This window comes from Micrasema longulum, unplaced genomic scaffold (assembly GCF_059751315.1).
Source record: "Micrasema longulum isolate JH-2025_06_02 unplaced genomic scaffold, ASM5975131v1 h1tg001047l, whole genome shotgun sequence".
NCBI classification, from domain to species: domain Eukaryota; kingdom Metazoa; phylum Arthropoda; class Insecta; order Trichoptera; family Brachycentridae; genus Micrasema; species Micrasema longulum.
In genome coordinates this window covers 21,700-39,863 of record NW_028278235.1, presented here as the reverse complement: position 1 = coordinate 39,863, position 18,164 = coordinate 21,700, and the positions used below count along the sequence as shown (strand labels likewise).

Sequence of the window (18,164 nt, the reverse complement as noted above, 5' to 3'; positions counted from 1 at the left end):
AGTATGTAGTAGAGTAGACGTATGCGCCGCCGTAGATCATTCCGACCACGCCGCCGGTAAAAACATCAGCGCAAAAAAATCTGCGTGAAATTGTAAGTTATAGAAAAGACTTCGACTTAACCAAGAGATGGTCTGTCCTTGTTACATCGCGCTACTAAGCTCTTTCAAGACAGACGTGGTCGTTTCTGCCTTCCATTAGAGACAGCATATGTAATAAGTTCTTAGTTTTTGATCACTACACTTCAAAAACGGCAAATGGTTTCTGGACATTGGGAGAAGGACAAATTTCATTCGCTCGGACTTGCCTCTAACCTGGGCGCGTATTCGTAATGTATTTCCTGAATCCTGACACAACACAGAAGGCCGCTGAAATCGGGTCCCTTTATTACTTTACCAACCGCTAAAGCTGAATTCTATTTCTCCAATAATTGCGTCGTTTAAGCTGCGAAGAATGGGATATTTACTTCCCCGTCGCAAATTATATTAAAATTAAAACTCGCAGCCTTGGTGTGGGTACACCGCGTGGATATTCTGTCGAAGCCATCCTCGTGCCTCTCAATGGTCACAGTGGTCAGATGGTTTTCTTCCTCTGCTGCAATTATTTTTAATATTATAATGATACATTTCTTACAAGAAATACATATTTTGTTGAAATAACGAGACCCTTAACTCATGACGCCTCTTCACACTTGCGAGCTCCCGCCGTCCTGGAAGGCCGTCGATGACGATCTTTTGGCTTTATTCAGTGGAGTTCAGTTATGCGGGGTTGACGTGGGATGAGGCGAAAGTGCTGACTGGAAAAAGGTTTTTCTGGAGGCATCTGGTGATGTCCACATGCTCCACTTGGAAGCTGATATGGAAAAATTAAAGAAGATCAATGGTTGCAGAAATAGGGAGTATAAATAAACAAATAAATGACAAAATTAATAAAATACCATCTAAACGTAAAAAAACATTTCTTAAATAGAATTCGGTTCAATTTCTTTCAACTGCGTCACTTTGCGTGTTAAGATGCCCCTTTTGATCAAATGTGTGTTCGGATTTAGACGACAGATATCGCGTTGAATGTCTCAAGGCGGCTCTACACGCTTGCCAATACGCCGGCCCGTACGCTGGCGCACGTATTGGCAACGAGATCGCTAAACTGTCCACACATTGGCGAGTCATTCATTATCTGTCCGTGCGCGATAATGTGCGGATGTCATAAGCGCACAAAAAAACACGTGCGCCCTCCGGTAGCTCGTAGCGTACTAAAAGCTGGGCCAACATATGGAAGCTTTCACGACCGTTCCGCCAGCGCCCTTTGATCTGTGTTGAAAAACAGAAAATAGGCGGATCGCGCGCCGGCGCATGTGCCAGCGTACTGGCAAACGTATTGGGCCAGCGTGTAGAGCCGCCTTCAGGTGTGAGGCGCGTGTTTTCTCCGCATACTGCATACAACACGATGGCGCGTTCTGCCAACTTTCAGTGCCAGCGATGTGCCAAAATGTATCAACTCCACTATCAACACGCGATTAATACATAATGTCTTAACACGCAACTCATCTGTACTTTAATATTATCATTTCCATCGTAAAAAATACATTATGTAAAATGAAACAAAGATTGCCACATGGAGAGCAAAGGTTATTAAATGTTACGCGAAGGAATACGATTTCGAAACCGTGCCCATGACTGGATTTTCATGGTACCTAAAAGTCTGTTTATTTTCGACGGTCCCCACGTATACTATCGAATCTGCATGTTTCGAGGTTTGCAAAAGAACAAAATCAAAGCTTGGTATTTTTTAAGAAGCTATCAGATACTGTAGAATTGCCAAACATGTGTATATTGAAATAAAATGGACACATGTTTGGCAATTCTACAGTATCTGATAGCTTCCTTCCTTAAAAAATATCAAGCTTTGTTCTCTTGCAAACCTCGCAAAATGCAGATTCGATAGTATACGCAGGGACCGTCGTTTTGTACATTGGAGTCGAAGCCTTAATTATTTATTTTTAATGGTAATAATGTATTTATTATTTCAAGTACCTATATATGTGATGATCTTGTTGTACCAAAATTAAAGAAATCAATATGGACAGAGCACAATAAGTAATTTTATTCCTAAAATATTTAATATGCTGCCATATGACTTGAAAACATGCCTTAAATGAAATAAAATTATCTTCGTCGAGAAAGTGGTTATAAGATTGACAGTTTCCATATCGATTAATGTTTTATGTATAATCTTAATTTTAAAAATTTTATCTTTCGTTTGTATAATTTACTGCATTTTTTTCCTTTTCGTTTTTAACTTGTTTTCTTTTAGCGTTTTTTATTTTATTTTATCTTAGTTGCTGTTTTTAGTGCAATTTTTATTTTTAAAATATAAAAACCATCATCCGTATATTTATTATATTATATGTATACAATATTATGTATGTAATGTCCGGTATATTTATTATATTATATGTATACAATATTATGTATGTAATGTCCGGTATATTTATTATATTATATGTATACATTATTATGTATGTAATGTCCGGTATATTTATCATATTATATGTATACAATATTATGTTTGTAATGTCCGGTATATTTATTATATTATATGTATACAATATTATGTATGTAATGTCCCGATGAGAAACTATTAGTTGATAGTTTATCGGGTCGTAAATTGTAAGATATTTTTCTTTTTTTTATGCAAATAATATTATATTTCAATGTGTATATATTTTTTAGAATAAATACTCTTTTAAAAAAAATCTATATGGAAGATGAATTCGATACAAATGACCGGTACATCCTTTCTCGATACAAAGCAAAAATTCCAAGGATTCAACACATATTATCTTGGATTGTTATTATCTTGCATTTATGATAGTTGTTATGTAACTATATAAGTTCATTAATCAAATAATGTTTTTTTTGGAGTTTAGTATTTTGAAAACATCAAAGTACATAATCAATATTTGACAGAAGACAGACGTGAAATTAGTCTAGTTTATTGACTTTTTTTTTTACCTTTTGACTTCCTTATCGCCAATTTATTCGCTAGATGTATTCTGAATTCCAAACCTGTGCCCGGGCCCGTATCGCAATAGTTTGTCTATTAAGTAAAATCGAATTTTCTGTATGATAATTTGAGTTTTCATAAATAAATATTTTTAAATCATGTTCTTTTACGGGTTTCATTTATCTGCAGAAAATTTGATTTTACTTTATTGATAATTATTAAAAATATATTGAGTTTTTCTACTGACATTTCGTGGTGGAACTGCATTTTAATTATAATAATAAAAATACTTTATAGTTTTATTCCACTTTTATTTATAATTATTTTATAATTTTTTTACCAGTGACCGGGTTTCATCGTGACCGACACCAGTCTGACGATGTCGGTCACGACAAAACCCGGTCACTGGTAAAAAAGTTATAAAATAATTATAATTAAAAGTGGAATAAAACTATAAAGTATTTTTATTATTATAATTATTTAAAACTAATAAATTCCCATTTTATTTGGTGCCCAAAAAAGTGTATATCTGTATGAAAATTTAAAGTATCTTCGTCGGGAACCTGTAATTGAACATGTTTAAAAAATATGTGTTTATTCTGTTTTTCACACAGAAAACTTAATTTTACTTTATAGTTAAAATTGAGGATAACGGTTAATTTCCCATTGTAATACGGACTCTGGGCCGCGATTATGAACGCTATCTTCGTCGGTACATATCGAGGTGGTATAAAGTAAAATCGATATTTATGTACGAATATGTGTATATTTGTATGCATATTCGAAGTATCTTCGTCGGTAACCTGTAATTGAACATGTTTAGAATCAAAATTGTGACTGTTTTCTATTTTTCATACGGAAAATCTAATTTTACTTTGTAGATAAAATTGGAGATAAAATTCAACTTCCCATTACAATACAGGCCCTGGTTCTTACTGGATCCAGTAAGTAGTGGGGTAACTCTAAATTTGTGACATCCTTATCTTCAACTATCCACATTAAGCTTAAATAAATACATTCTTTGTCACGTTTTGCCGTTAAATTATGTTTAGGCACGTATTTCACAGTTAATAAAAAATCTACCTGTAAATTTTATCATTTTTAACAATATTATTTTTATATCCCTTTTTTAAGAAATAGTGTAAAAACGAATGTCTCGTATTTCATCGGTTAGAAATATTAAACCAATTTTTATGGTATTTTCCATGTTCTACAATCAAACACGAATTCGAAAAATGATTTAATATCTACTCTTGTTAAATGGGAAATATCATTAAAAAAAATCGTCTTCATTGTGATTAATGTATTTGAAAAATTATATTAAATTTTCTAATAATTTTTTCAGAAATTTGGGATTATTGGTAAAATTTTCCCTTTGCTTATTAAAAATTTCCAAGTATCCATAAAATTTTACTTACGGTTTCCTGGAAGGTTCGTATTGATACTAAAATACATTTTTAATATCAGAATATAAATAGAATAGCGTATTCAAACGCAATAGATAAAATACGGAATAGATTCTGCTTTTTGCGTATGAAAAACAGAACAGAGTTTTTAGATTTATTAATAATACAAATAATATTAACTTTGATACATCAATAGGTACCGATGTCCATAAGCGCAAATGAATATACAATTGTAACATTTTTTTTTGTTATACGTTTGGTTGCTGATTTATTTTTGGTCGATAATATATATTTTCTTCCTCTATTAAAGTCATCCTGTTCTATGATCTATAAAACAGGTTAAAACCCAAACAAATATAATCCGAAAACCAAAAGCAACCGCTTTAAAATTCGAAAAACATAATGCAATTCGTTTTTATTTGAAAATAATACTCCTTGCGATGAAATTGAGTATGCATAAAAGTGTGTCTGGTATTTGGCTTTAACTGGTCATTTTTCTAATTTTTATAGTTTAGAATTTTGTTCAGAATTTCTATTAACGCGTAGGTACGCATATTGGCAAAGTCAGCCCGAGTTCTACATGTTTATTTAGGTTAGAAATGGGTTTTGCACGGATCGCGAATATTTTTGGCATCCGACGTGACAAATTTAATTCCTGAACTGATGTTTCATAGCTCAATATTTATTTATGACTGCTCTTTGATCTGTATTAATTTTACGGTCCATGTTCTGATCGATTTTGACATTCCATTTCCTACACGGGATATATGTACATATTTATTTATTATACTATTACTCGTGGCTTTGCTTACGTGTTATTAGGAAGTTTTTGTCAGCGAGACACGGACCGGATAACTGGATAGTCACTTGAACCTTTTGGTTTACCCGAACAGGACGGATTTAGTGGTATGGATTGTGCGAGTGTGCTTTTTTAACTTTCGAAAAAGAGACTTTCCCAATGGTATGAGATCTTTTTCCAGGATGAAAAATAACGTCACTTCCCGGCCTTCTGCTATCTCTGTACATGTCAATCCGTTGGTGTGTTGTGAAGTAGCGTCTTTTGTTCATTTTCCCGATGGATTGAGATGTTTTCTTCGGGATAAAAAGTAGCCTGTATCGATTGCCGGTCCTCCAATTATCGCTATGCACAAAAACGACAATCTGTTAGTCCATGACGGCGTAGCGTCGTTATTCATTTCTCCACTAAGAATTTTCCCGAGGAGGCTATTTTAAAGTAGCTACGTCACTTGCCAGCTCTCCGGCTATCCTAATAAAATTACGTCGATCGGTCGCTCTGTTGCGACGTGAAAGAAACACAAACAAACATACTCACGCAGTTTCGCATTTATAATATTAATATGGATTAAATAAATATTTAGAATATCAACAAGCTATAAGTAAGTTGTTTTAATTTCCTCTGTTCTGTAGCTAATATAATATTTTATAAAATGACAGTTGCGCAAATTCCCGAGCAAAAATGTCAAAAGGCGTTTGTATTTACGGATTATAAATTTCTTATTATTATAAAAAATTCTTATTATCTCCCGGCTCGACATAGAACTGTGGAGGAGCTGTTTCGCACTGCTCAGGATAGGGAAGCTTTCTCCCAAGTGATCGTCAACGTCGGGGGGACCCGACATGACACGTGAAGAAGAAGATTATAAAATATTTACTCAACAGACAGCTCTCCCAGAAAATTTAAAGTTATTTAAATATGTAGACAGGTATTTTTAAGAGAAAACTTAGAAAGCGCATTTCCTTTAAATAATACAAGACAAAATAAATAAAAAAGTGAAACGAACTCGCTAGCTAAACAGTCTGCTCACTTGGAGAGGTAATAACGTGTTAAATAATATGTCAACTTATTTATTGTTAATTATGAGTATTTTGTATTTTATGGTTATTTAAATAATAAAAAAATAATAATAAAAAAAAAACATTCTAACTAGGAAGTGCATTGTACGTGTAGGTACATAACTCGATATAGAAATAAAATATGCATGATTAAATATGCACTTGGATTTTTTAAATGTAACGCTATATGCTAGATTTAAAGTACCTACCTTTCTACCAAGTCAATTTTGGTGCATTGTTTTGTTTGGAAACGAATCTCCCACTTATTACAGCATTTCGCACTTAAGCGATAATAATGGTACAAGTCCAAAATTGTAATTTTTTAATAAAGTATGCAGAATTGTTCCTGAATATATTCCCTATCCTCACAATTAAACGCTTAATTCTAAAAAATATTCATGCGGCTTTAAAAACAAAAATAACAATGTTATATATATATATTTTTTAATTCAAGAAATAATAATGGCCAAACTATTATTATGCCGTTGTTATTTCTTAAAACATTTAAAACTAGATGACACAAGTGAGTAAACCTTAAGGCCCAAGACACGAACTAGCCGGCCGCTAACACTAGGTATTTTGTGTACTTACGCATTCCCACATTTTGCCATATACATATATATTTTTAAAAATACAATTCAAACCGACGTGCGTCTAGCTCCAAGTTTGTCTCTGCGCAGATAAATTAATTTATTTTTAGAATTATTTAAAAATGAGACATGCGGCTCTAGCGTTTAGATATATTCCCAAAGTTTGTTTGAATTACAGTGAGTATTTTTGTAACAAAAAATATTTAATTAAAATGTATTCAGTTTATTTAAGAAATTTTCTAAAATAATTATTTTGAAGTGGTTTAATACATTTGGAGTATTTTTAAGCTTATTTTAACCTGTGATTGTGATAGTGTTTTTTTCATAAAATGTCAAAACAGGCCCATAATAAGTAATGCAGTTTTGTGGAGTTTTTACATAAGTTCCTGCATTTATTTCTCGGAGGATTTTTCTAATGTAATAATGAGATGTCAATCACTTTAGCTACTTTCACACTATTTACATCTTGTGCCATTTTTCAGTATTACGTCTTATGTTATTTTAGTGTGCGGTCGGGCCGCCGATATTGCCACTGTTTTTATTTTACAAAAGAGGGCAGTGAGAGGCATATTACAAGTTTCGTGGTCGTGATTCTTTAAAATAACTTTTTAAAGAAATAAACATTATGAAAGTGTATAGTCGATATAGTTATGAAAACATTTTGCATGTGCGTAAAAATACCGCGTGTATTTTTTTATTTTTCTTATATATAAAACAAAACAAATTACAAATTAGCCAATTACAGGTTTTCACAAGTAGCATCACAGTAAGTTAAAAAATATTCTCGAACATAAAATGAACAGTAATCTAATGTAAATCAAAAAGAAAAAAAAGCACTACGAATTATTTCGAAAGCAAACGCCGCACGTCATTATGATTATTCGCAAATAAATCTATGTTTAATAATTTTCTTCTTCTTCTTCAGCCTTGTTCTCTCCCCTGCTGGATAAAGGCCTCTTCCAAACGTCTCCATTCCTTCCTATCACTCGCTTTCATCATCCACGTTTTACCAGCAATAGAGGCAATGTTGTCGACCCATCTTTTCTGTGGCCTTCCAACACTTCTTGTGTTTGCCCATGGTCTCCACTTTATTATTCTGGGTGTCCACCTGCCATCATTTTGTCTCGCACAGTGTTTTGCCCACTGCCATCTTAATTTCGCTGCACGATCCATGATATTCACTTATTTCTCTATTTCTACACCGAGCATCTGTCTTTCTATGGACCGTTGCGTGCATTTTAATTTCTGGCTACTTTTTTGTGTTACAGACATGGTTTCTAGTCCATATGTTGTCACCGGCAATATGCACGATTCATATACTTGTCTTTTTAAGCATATAGGAACTTCTTTATTTTCAAAAATATATTTTAGTTTGCCGAAAGCAGCCCAACTTAGCCCTTTTCTTCTTGGTAACTCCGCTATCTAGTTATCTTTACCAAGTTTGACTTTGTGTTCTAGATATATATATTCATAAACCACTTCGATTTTATTGTTGTTAATGAAAATGTCTCGTTCTGTTGGACTCGTAATCTTTGTTTTAGGCATATTCAAACCAATCATTTTTTAATGCCAAAAACCTTCAAACAAAACGAAATGAACTCGAATCTTAATAATTTTGTTTTTACATTAAAATTATTAAAAGTTCGCCATAAATATGAATTTTGCCTATAATTAAATGAAACAAGAGGAATATGATTGTACCCTATCACATTTAATTTTTGTACACATAAAAGGCTTACTTCAGAAAAAGGTTTATTATGGATTAAAAAATTACATAGAAGATAACAGTGTATGAAACTGACAATGTGGTTTTATTTGTCCAATTATTAACTGTTAGTTTATGTATTTATGTTTTATTATGTTTTTTTTTCAATGTCTTATTATTTAAACTTAACAATATCTTTGTGTTGTTTTTGTATTGACTTTCAATAAGAGTATTATGTATACCTACATAAAAAAAACTGTAAATCTTATATATTTTTCTAGCTATCCGTATAGAGTTAACATTGTAATCATCAGTAATATTACTTCTGTTGAATTGACGTAGTGTCTAATATCTGACACTTAATTTGTGCCTTTTGTTTTTTGTAAATAAATATTAATTTACTGATCTAATTCTGCTCTCCTGTAAAAATGTTTTTTTTTTAGTTGTGCCACTATTATTCCCAGGATGCGATTTGGCTCTTTAGTTACGCGAATTGTTGGTTGGTGACGAGTTTCGACAGCTTGTCAAATTGAGAAGTGGCAGATTCCGCTTCGGAAGCATTGTCAGTTAATTAGTTTATTTTTGGTTTGGCATTCTATGTCCCGCCTTGTATGTATTTTATTACTGTCATTATAATCGCCGTTTCGCCGTTTTAAAATGGTATAAAACTGTGTCAAACAACGATTAAATAATTTTGTAACCACGCATCAGTAATCCTTTACAAATCTGTAGTTATTAGATAACAAATAAAACGTACTTTATGACATTCTGAATTTAATACAATAGATTCGACAAAATTTTATACATAAGCCCATAAGCGTGACGGATATTTAAATGTTAGCGGTTCAATTCTCCACAGGAGCTAATATATTTTAAGTATAATGTATTTATTAATAAAGGTAATATAACTTATACCGTGTTTATTTATTTATACGCTTTACAAAACTATCATATTTTTAATACTTATAAGGGCGTGTATATTACCTTAGAGCCTCAATCACAAACCTTATCTTCATCGGTACATATCGACACTGCATACTAAATTTCCTGCTATCTCTATCTATCTATCTCTAGCGTCCTCCGTGGTGTAGCGGTCAAGACGCTTGACTCACACATGGAAGGTTCCGGGTTCAATTCCCGGTGAGAACACAAAAATTTAATGTGATTTTTCTCAAGCCTGGATGTTCTGTGATGTAATTCACCACTGTAATTGGGTCTCCTGGCCTGTTGTGGTGCAAAAAATAAAATAAAATAAATAAAATCTCGGTATGCTCTACCGACCTGTCTATACGTGTTTTCATTACGTCATCTCAGAGTCATATTATCAAATGCAACCAATGATTGTCGCCGAATCTTTACTCCCCATTGAATGCTAAATTAAAATTAAGGTGTTTCTCTTCCGTATTTTAAATGGGCTTTAAAAGTAAAAAATAAATAAATCACAATTTTACAGTTTCTAAGACGGCATGGTTAAATTTTATACTATCTCTATCTACCTACATATTACAAAGCCGGTTTTATCGATATGTTGATACGTGCTCTCTGGGAGATAAGAAAAAATATTATAATTAATTAATATACAAACCGTTCAATTTGAGAAAATACGTAGTAAATATTTGCATATCATAATATACGCCCAGTGAGCATTTACAAGGACGAAATACATTACGTGATAAAAAGTATATAAATAATATTAAATTATGTAAGTACAATAATATAGACAAATAATAGTCAATTTGTACTCAAAATAGCCCCTAAAAAGAAAGTCGTGAGGTTTGATTTCTTTCATTATATATGTTTTTTAGGGTGCTGAATTCGAATCAGAGGTTTTCTAACAAATTGTGACGCAACATTGATAAAAACGGTAAAAATATCTTTTTTTGCTGTTATTTTACTTATAATTTGAAAACTTTCTACTTTTTGTAAGTAAAAATAATAAAACGTTCAGAATGGAAGAAATCAAAACTTCCCCACAATTTTCCCCGTAAAAACACAATTTGTCCAGCCTAAAAATCATTAAAGAGAGGGAACAAAATTGGCAAGGTGAGAATGGAAAAGGAGAGATAGGCCTATTTCCCATATATCATGCTTACTTATTTATTATTTTATTTTTTAGTTTTATTTCTTTACTTTCAACTCGCGGGTGAAAAATTTGCCAAAGACAATTTAGTGGAGATTAGTCGGCCTCATGATGTACTGTCAATCTACCCTGTGTTATTTTGTCGGACGCGCTGGGTGGATTTTTGCTGTGGTGTGAAAACTGCCATATGGTTATAGTTAAACTTTATTTAGTGATCGCATAAAATAAGACAATTATGAGCGCATTATATAATGTTCTTCATTTTTTTTTTAAAAATAGATAATATTGAATATGAGACAACTGTACCTAACAGAAGCACTTACACACTTCTAGTCGAATAATAAGGAGAGGTCTCAGCAAAATGTCCGTACGGGGTTTTCCCAGAGCACGAATTATGTCATACCCAAAACCCGTACGACTATTGCTTAGAGACATCTCTCATTTATCGCACCGAGAGTGTTCAATATTTTAGAAGAGCGTATTAAGCCCTCAAGGACAACTACTTTCAAGAAAGGAGTAAAGGACTGGATTTTACTTAGTGGGAGGGATTTGAGTAGGAAACTCCTTGATGGTTTTCCGAATGTTTGAGTTTACTGTTTACCATATTGATGTACCATATATATATGTTTTTTTAAAATTAATTTTTGTGTTTCTGATCCTATATTTGTGGTGATATACTGACTTATGGATCTGTGTTAACTAATTCGTTCCATCTCAACACAGGACTTCTAGTCCCATGGAGTTGGGACTTATGTCTCATATAATGTACAGTAAACTTATTTATGTAAATAAATAAACGAATAATAAAATACTACCTACCACAAACAAAAAATACGATAAAATTATTTTTTTTCACTCTGCATAGATTTTTACCTACATGCCCACTTCGTATTCTAAATACTTCAAAGTTCCTGGGCTGGCATCTGAAGCGTAAGACTGATCATCGTATCTTCATGTAACAACAAACGAGATATACTTCAATTGATATACCAATGCAGTACCCTTTGCATCATTAGGTGCCAAAAATGGAATTAAAATAGGTCCTCCTTTTCATCCCTTTGTTCATGCTCACGTTTATCGTGCCGAAGTTCCTTTCACTTTAAATATTTCAAGTGTCCTCTGAAGTCTTTGTGCCGCAAATGTGGCAAGAGGCCAATAAGAAAATTCAGTATTACCTCAATACTCAAAACTGGTAGATATTTTGTAAATGTGTATATTATTATACATATTTGTATTACAACTTTAAAATGGGGCAAACAAAAGAAGGGTTGGAAAGCCACAGAAAATATGGGTCGATGACAGTGCGTCGATAGCCGGTAAACCATGGTTGATGAAAGCGGGTGATAGGAAGATATGAAGACGTTCGAAGGAGGCCCTTATCCACTAGTGGAGAGAATAAGGCTGAAGAAGAAGATAAACATGTATCATAACGGATTCTGAAATGTAACTACTAATGTATAATTTCACTTGTAAATACAATCATAGATAATATGTTATAGATTTTTCACTATTTAACGTGGATAATAAATAGTCAATGTATTATGAAGACACCCGTTTATTTTGTCCTAACTAGACAATTGCTAGAGAGGTCTCATGGATATTATGTATCCTTTTTGGGTGATACCGTGTATGTTGGATTTGATCCGACGTTTCGGCTACCATTGCAGGAGCCATCTTCAGGGAAAACTGTGTGTGTGAAAACACAGTTTTCCCTGAAGATGGCTCCTGCAATGGTAGCCGAAACGTCGGATCAAATCCAACATACACGGTATCACCGGGAAAACTGTGTGTGTGAAAACACAGTTTTCCCTGAAGATGGCTCCTGCAATGGTAGCCGAAACGTCGGATCAAATCCAACATACACGGTATCACCCAAAAAAGATACATAATATTGATAACAGTGACCGTGAAAACCTTCGCACCTAGGTCTCATGGAGTTTGAAATAATAAATAGTAATAGTAAAAAAAAGTATAATTCTGTTTTAGTACACGCACAATGCTCAAATTATCTACATATAATAAATATATGTTAACGAAGTAGTTTTAATCAGAAATTTACATAGGAATTTGCAAAGTTTTTGGCGGATATATTGTTATGCTATATTTAGTTATAAATGTGCTAAACTTGCTTTGTTTCTTTGTTGTTCTCATTATGTGTTATTTTCTAAATATTAATATTATTTGTGTCCCGAATTGAGTTGTTGTAACTCCTGGGGATGTAATTCAACGTATTATATTTGTAAAATACTTTGTTTTATATGATTTATAAATATAAACTAAATATTTAAAAAAAATATAACTATGAAAATAATAATAAAAGTTATATTTAAAAAACTTCATAATTTTGTAGAACTAATAATATGTAATATACTCATGTTATAAATATAATACATGAACCTAGTGAGGGAAAATTTGTTTTTTTTTAAATACTATGTTCTACAATTTGGCTACGGCAGGTAGTAAATTAATAAATAAATACAGAAAACGGTAAAATAATAAACAAATAAAAAATGTCTTCAGGGGTGTCAAAAAGATGTTAATTTTAAATATATATATATATATTATTACACCATAAATGAATATTTGGAAGACGTACGAGTAACTCAGTGAATATTCCTGGGTATAAATATCATAATTTTTTTGGTTTGACTGTATGAGATTGCCAGTGGCAATAATTCCCCCATTTAACCGTTTATACCTTTGTTTTCTTATATTATATGTATCATAATGTATATTATGATAAATAAAGATCTTTTTATTATTATTAACATGAAAGTTTTGAAAATGTGTAATATGATAACGGAAAGTATGAAAAGTGTAAGAAAACAATTATTTATTAGTGAATTTTATAAATGTTGTAAAGTGTTTGTATGTACATATGTTAGAATACATTTACTTTAAATAATAAGAATATGTTTACAGTATGTCCAAAGGCTTGCAGACTGGCTGGATTTTCTCCCTAAAGAGTTGTTCATATTTAAATTTGTTGCAACAGAGAGGGAAAACATTTTTTTAAGAAAGGAATGTGGGAGTCAAGTCTAGTCATTGGCTGGTTTAAGTGGCCACTTTACACGCTGGTTGGCTGGTTTAAGTGGCCATTTTACACAAAAATGTTTTCCCTCTCTGTTGCAACAAATTTAAATAAAGAATATGTTTAACTCGTAATGTATTTTCTTTGTTAGTAATTAATTATTTTTCCATTATTTTGTGTCTCAAGGTAAAATAAGTTGTGACATATTTGTATTTCAAAATAAACATGTGTGTATTTCTTGAGGCGCAGTGACATTATAGAGACAAACAAGTTTTCAAAACATGTTATTTTCACATATTATATCTTAGGAAAATACATCAAACAGCGATAATACCTTCAAGTACTTCACTCGCCGGCCATGTCGATTTTCATACAAACAAGATTTTCAAGATGTTAGTCTATCGATAAAATCATTGCACACGACAGCTTTTATACAAATCGATAATATTGAATTATTTGACAAGAATAAAAATTTGGCTTTTTTTCAGTGCTGCGGAACAGCGCTTATTAATTATATTTAAAGCGTGTTATAATTTTAAGCTTAGAGACTTTTCGGTGGGACACTTTTTTGTTTTAATTTGGAATTTATAGAACGACCAGTAAATTCATAGTTTTTAGTCTAGTGTTGTGAGCGTGAGAAACTATTATGTAGAGTGATCTACAATCAATTTGAAGTCACAAAGTTGTTTTACCGGCAGGACATTATATAATTTTTAGAATATGTTTCGCCTCACGGATTACGCTATTCGGTACAACCTCCTTAACAGTCTCACCTGAATATCATAAATTTTTTTCCTGCTATTCCTATGTAGGTAACATTAAATAAATATTTATTTGACACTCTGATCAACTCTATCCAGTCTCTAGCTAATTCTAAAGTGTAGGTTTTATGTAAATTAAATTAGATTATTCGCAGATTTTATCAGGCAATACAAAAACAAAATATTTTTTATTCTCTCATACAGTCAGGCTGCTCTAAATGCACCGAGTTCTGTCGAGGGCAATTCTAAATTAACCCTGGAATGCCTACGGGCGCTTAGTTGTGTCGGCGACAATCAACAGTGTCACATTTATTCGGGTACCTGGACACTCAAACATCGACGGTAACGAGGCAGCTGATGAACTGGTAATGCTGGGAGCTGAGACAGCCCCGATAGGCCCTGAGCCCTACAGCGGGTTGCCCGAATGTGCTCCTCGAAACGAGCTTAGGTCATGGGCCAGGAAGCAGAGCGTAAGGTTCTGTCAAAAAGTACCTGATCAGCACAATGCGAAGGAACTGATAAAAGAGTATTCGCGAAGGTTTGCTTTCGACCTAATAAAGCTCAGCCGAATCAGGCGAGGGTTATCACCAGAGCCAGCCCAGGGCACTGTAGATTGAACAAACAACTTGCTAGAATGAACCTTTTCGAAACTTCTAGATGGATAGCACTGACCCTCACCTTTAAGAATAAGAATATTAAATAGGTTGTGTAACATAAATGTATTAAATGCGAGATCCAAAAATTTAAGTTTAAAAAATCAAATACTGGAGGATAGACCTCCAGAATTGATGTTTATGGTATTTTTCCGTAATAAAATCTCTGAAACAAATTCATTATATTATACAATGATGTTTATAAGGAATATAAGTATTTTAATTGGTTTTTAACTCGATTGCCTTAGGTTATTTTCTTAATTGTATTCCAATTTCAAGGTTAAATTAAATAAGGAAATAGACCCGACTATTGTACTTAACAAAATAATACTTGCTTTGTTTTTTTTATTACATGTTTAATGAACTACCAAAATGTAGTTATCTTTTTCATTCAGAAGAAGCTAAGCCATGCCACTCTATCTTCTTCAATATATATAATAGTTTCATAAATCGACCTTCAAGTTAGTAAAGTATATTCAAGCCTAAAATAGAGCAGACCAAGATAATATTCTATTCATTTTGCAATTTTCCATATCACTGCTTCGCTGTCAATATTTTAATATGATGTGACATTATTTGGTTTATACGAAATGAAAACACAGCAGTAACAATTTATGATGTGAATATAAAAAATAATGTATTATTTATACGAAGTTATTTTAATTGAATATAAAGACTTTTTTTTAATACATAAAATAATGAAACATTGGAATATTTTTATATTACCTTTTTAGGTAACTATTTAATTGATTTTTTATGGTTTGTCGCTTCTTTATACAATTTATTCAATAGTGGAGTCTTAAAAATGTATTGATTTATGTTTATAAAACAATACTAAAATATTTGATTCTACGTCCTTTGTACGATATTTTGTGGTAGAATTTTATTTTCTCGTTAAATTCAGTGAAAACTTTTCAAATAACATTTATTTTAATTATTAAAATAGTTTACATGGGAGAGCATTTTTTATGTTTGGTTAGTGTTTGTCAATTTTTCTACAACTAAATGAAAATAATATCAACAACGTATTATCTCGAAAAACGCAATTTTACAGGAAGCGACTTCAAAAATTAAAAAAAGTATACAACTTAAACGAATGTTTTTTTACCATAGATCTTCAATGAATTTCTTTATCTTCAATTATGATCCGTGGCTTCCTGTAAAATTGCATCTTTCTGGATAATACACTTTTCTTGCAAAGAAGCGTAAACCTACCGATGTAAGCCGTGCAATATTTCAATCGACAATATTATGCATAGGGCACATAAATATATAATATTGCGCAGGCCGAGAATTGCGCAAAAAACGGTTACGCGTAGGTATGTAGGTCGTTTTTGCTTGCAAATATTGGATTCTGATTTTCGTTTAAAAAATATTAATTCTCAGGACTGCGCCCTTGTGCAAACCCTTTGAACTCATAACTATTGACTATTGACATAAATAGTTTCAATACTACCCGATTAATTATATCATGATAATAACTATAAATAGGAATATGTTTACGTTTCTCGCTTCTTGGTACAATTTTCTCTATAGCAAAGTGGATATTTAATTATTGAGTGTTCATAAAACGACTTCTAACTTATTAATGGACCGTATTTATAATCCGACACGAGGTCACTTTCGACAGATGCGCTGGAAATAATCATTTTATTCAGGTGTGTACGATGTGTACGATTATTATTTATACTTTTTCAGCGTTGGTAAGATCAGCCAATTTTCAGCCCGCCCGAAATAGCACGGCGTTAATTTATTATTTTGAACTTACGAATTCTCCAAAATTCGCGCGCATCACTGAAAATAAATTCATGTAAACTCCATCAAATATGAGAAAAGGTTTAACTTTAGTTTTTTTTTCTTCCGTATTTAGAATTGTGTAGGTGTGTAGATCTTGAAGTCTTAATACGCGACGTAATTTTAGGCATCTATTATAAGTGGGTTATTTTATTTTACAAATGCTAATAGATGCGTTCCTACAGCAAGGCCGAGAAAGGTACGACGTGATCGAATTCAACAATTATTTTAAATTTTATAAACGATATTGCTCTCTGATGTATTGCTAGTCAGAAAAGTCAGAATAATCCGCGTGCGTGCGTGAGGATATGCACGAATGTTGGCAGGACACAGGGCCGCCAGTCTGTAAATGGCTTCAATAGTTTTCAATAAACCCAATTCCTGTAAATAATTATAAATGGTTTATTTTCTTTTGTTTTCAGAATATTCGTGAACAGATCACTGCATCTGGAAAACATCAAGTTTTATGGCTTCGATATGGATTACACACTTGCAGGTACTGTTAATTATAATTATTTATCTTGTGTCTAAAGTCTCGTCGCCATTTGCTTTTCAATTAATTACTGGCAAGTAATAATTATTACCTTATACCTACCGGAGATGGGTCCGGTTAGACCCAGTTGTATTTAAAATGATCAATTACGTGAAAAGTACTTTTTATACATTATTTTTTTATTTATTTAACTCTTGTCGTTCTTCAAATGCCGTGGATTCCCCCAGTCGCGTCCTTCTACCAGCCTAGGGTTGCCAGATGATATCCTAAAGGAGAACATGTCCTCCTTTTCTATAAATTATCCTCCTGCTCTCCCTTACCTACTATATTTCCTCGTTTTTATTTTTTTTATACTTTAAACGCCTATAGGGCTTTTACAATACAAATTTGCTTATATAATACATAATAAAGTGTATAAACAAAAATAGGTAGCAGTTATACAAAGGTTAAAAAATTAAGTTGATAAAAACATGTTTAAGAATATACAGTAGAAGTTATTCAAAAGTTCGTAATTTACTTGTTACAAAGTGTAATTTCATATATCTGAAAGAATAAAGAAATATTGAGAAATTAAAAGCGCATACACATATTTATATAAACAAATATAGAATGGTTATATTTAATCACTATAATAATTTAGTAGCAAGGGAGTGACTAATTTAAACATTGATTTAACTGGTAACTTATTACATTATACTTAACATATTTTTTTATTTAATTAAAGCAGGCGAAGTATGAAATATACAAAAAAGATGGTTAAATTTATAGGCATTTAGGTGAAATTGAACTAACG

General features: G+C 32.2%; 1 protein-coding gene across 13 annotated transcripts in view; it reads left to right on the top strand.

Annotated features, from left to right (window-relative positions):
- Nucleotides 1-18,164, top strand: part of Nt5b (5' nucleotidase B) — a 103,638-nt gene that overhangs the window by 69,398 nt on the left and 16,076 nt on the right. For all 13 annotated transcript variants that reach the window (XM_088232982.1, XM_088232974.1, XM_088232978.1 and 10 more), the window contains one exon: nt 17,301-17,374. In XM_088232982.1, the coding sequence (XP_088089108.1) occupies nt 17,301-17,374 (74 nt within the window). The remainder of the gene's footprint in view (nt 1-17,300; nt 17,375-18,164) is intronic.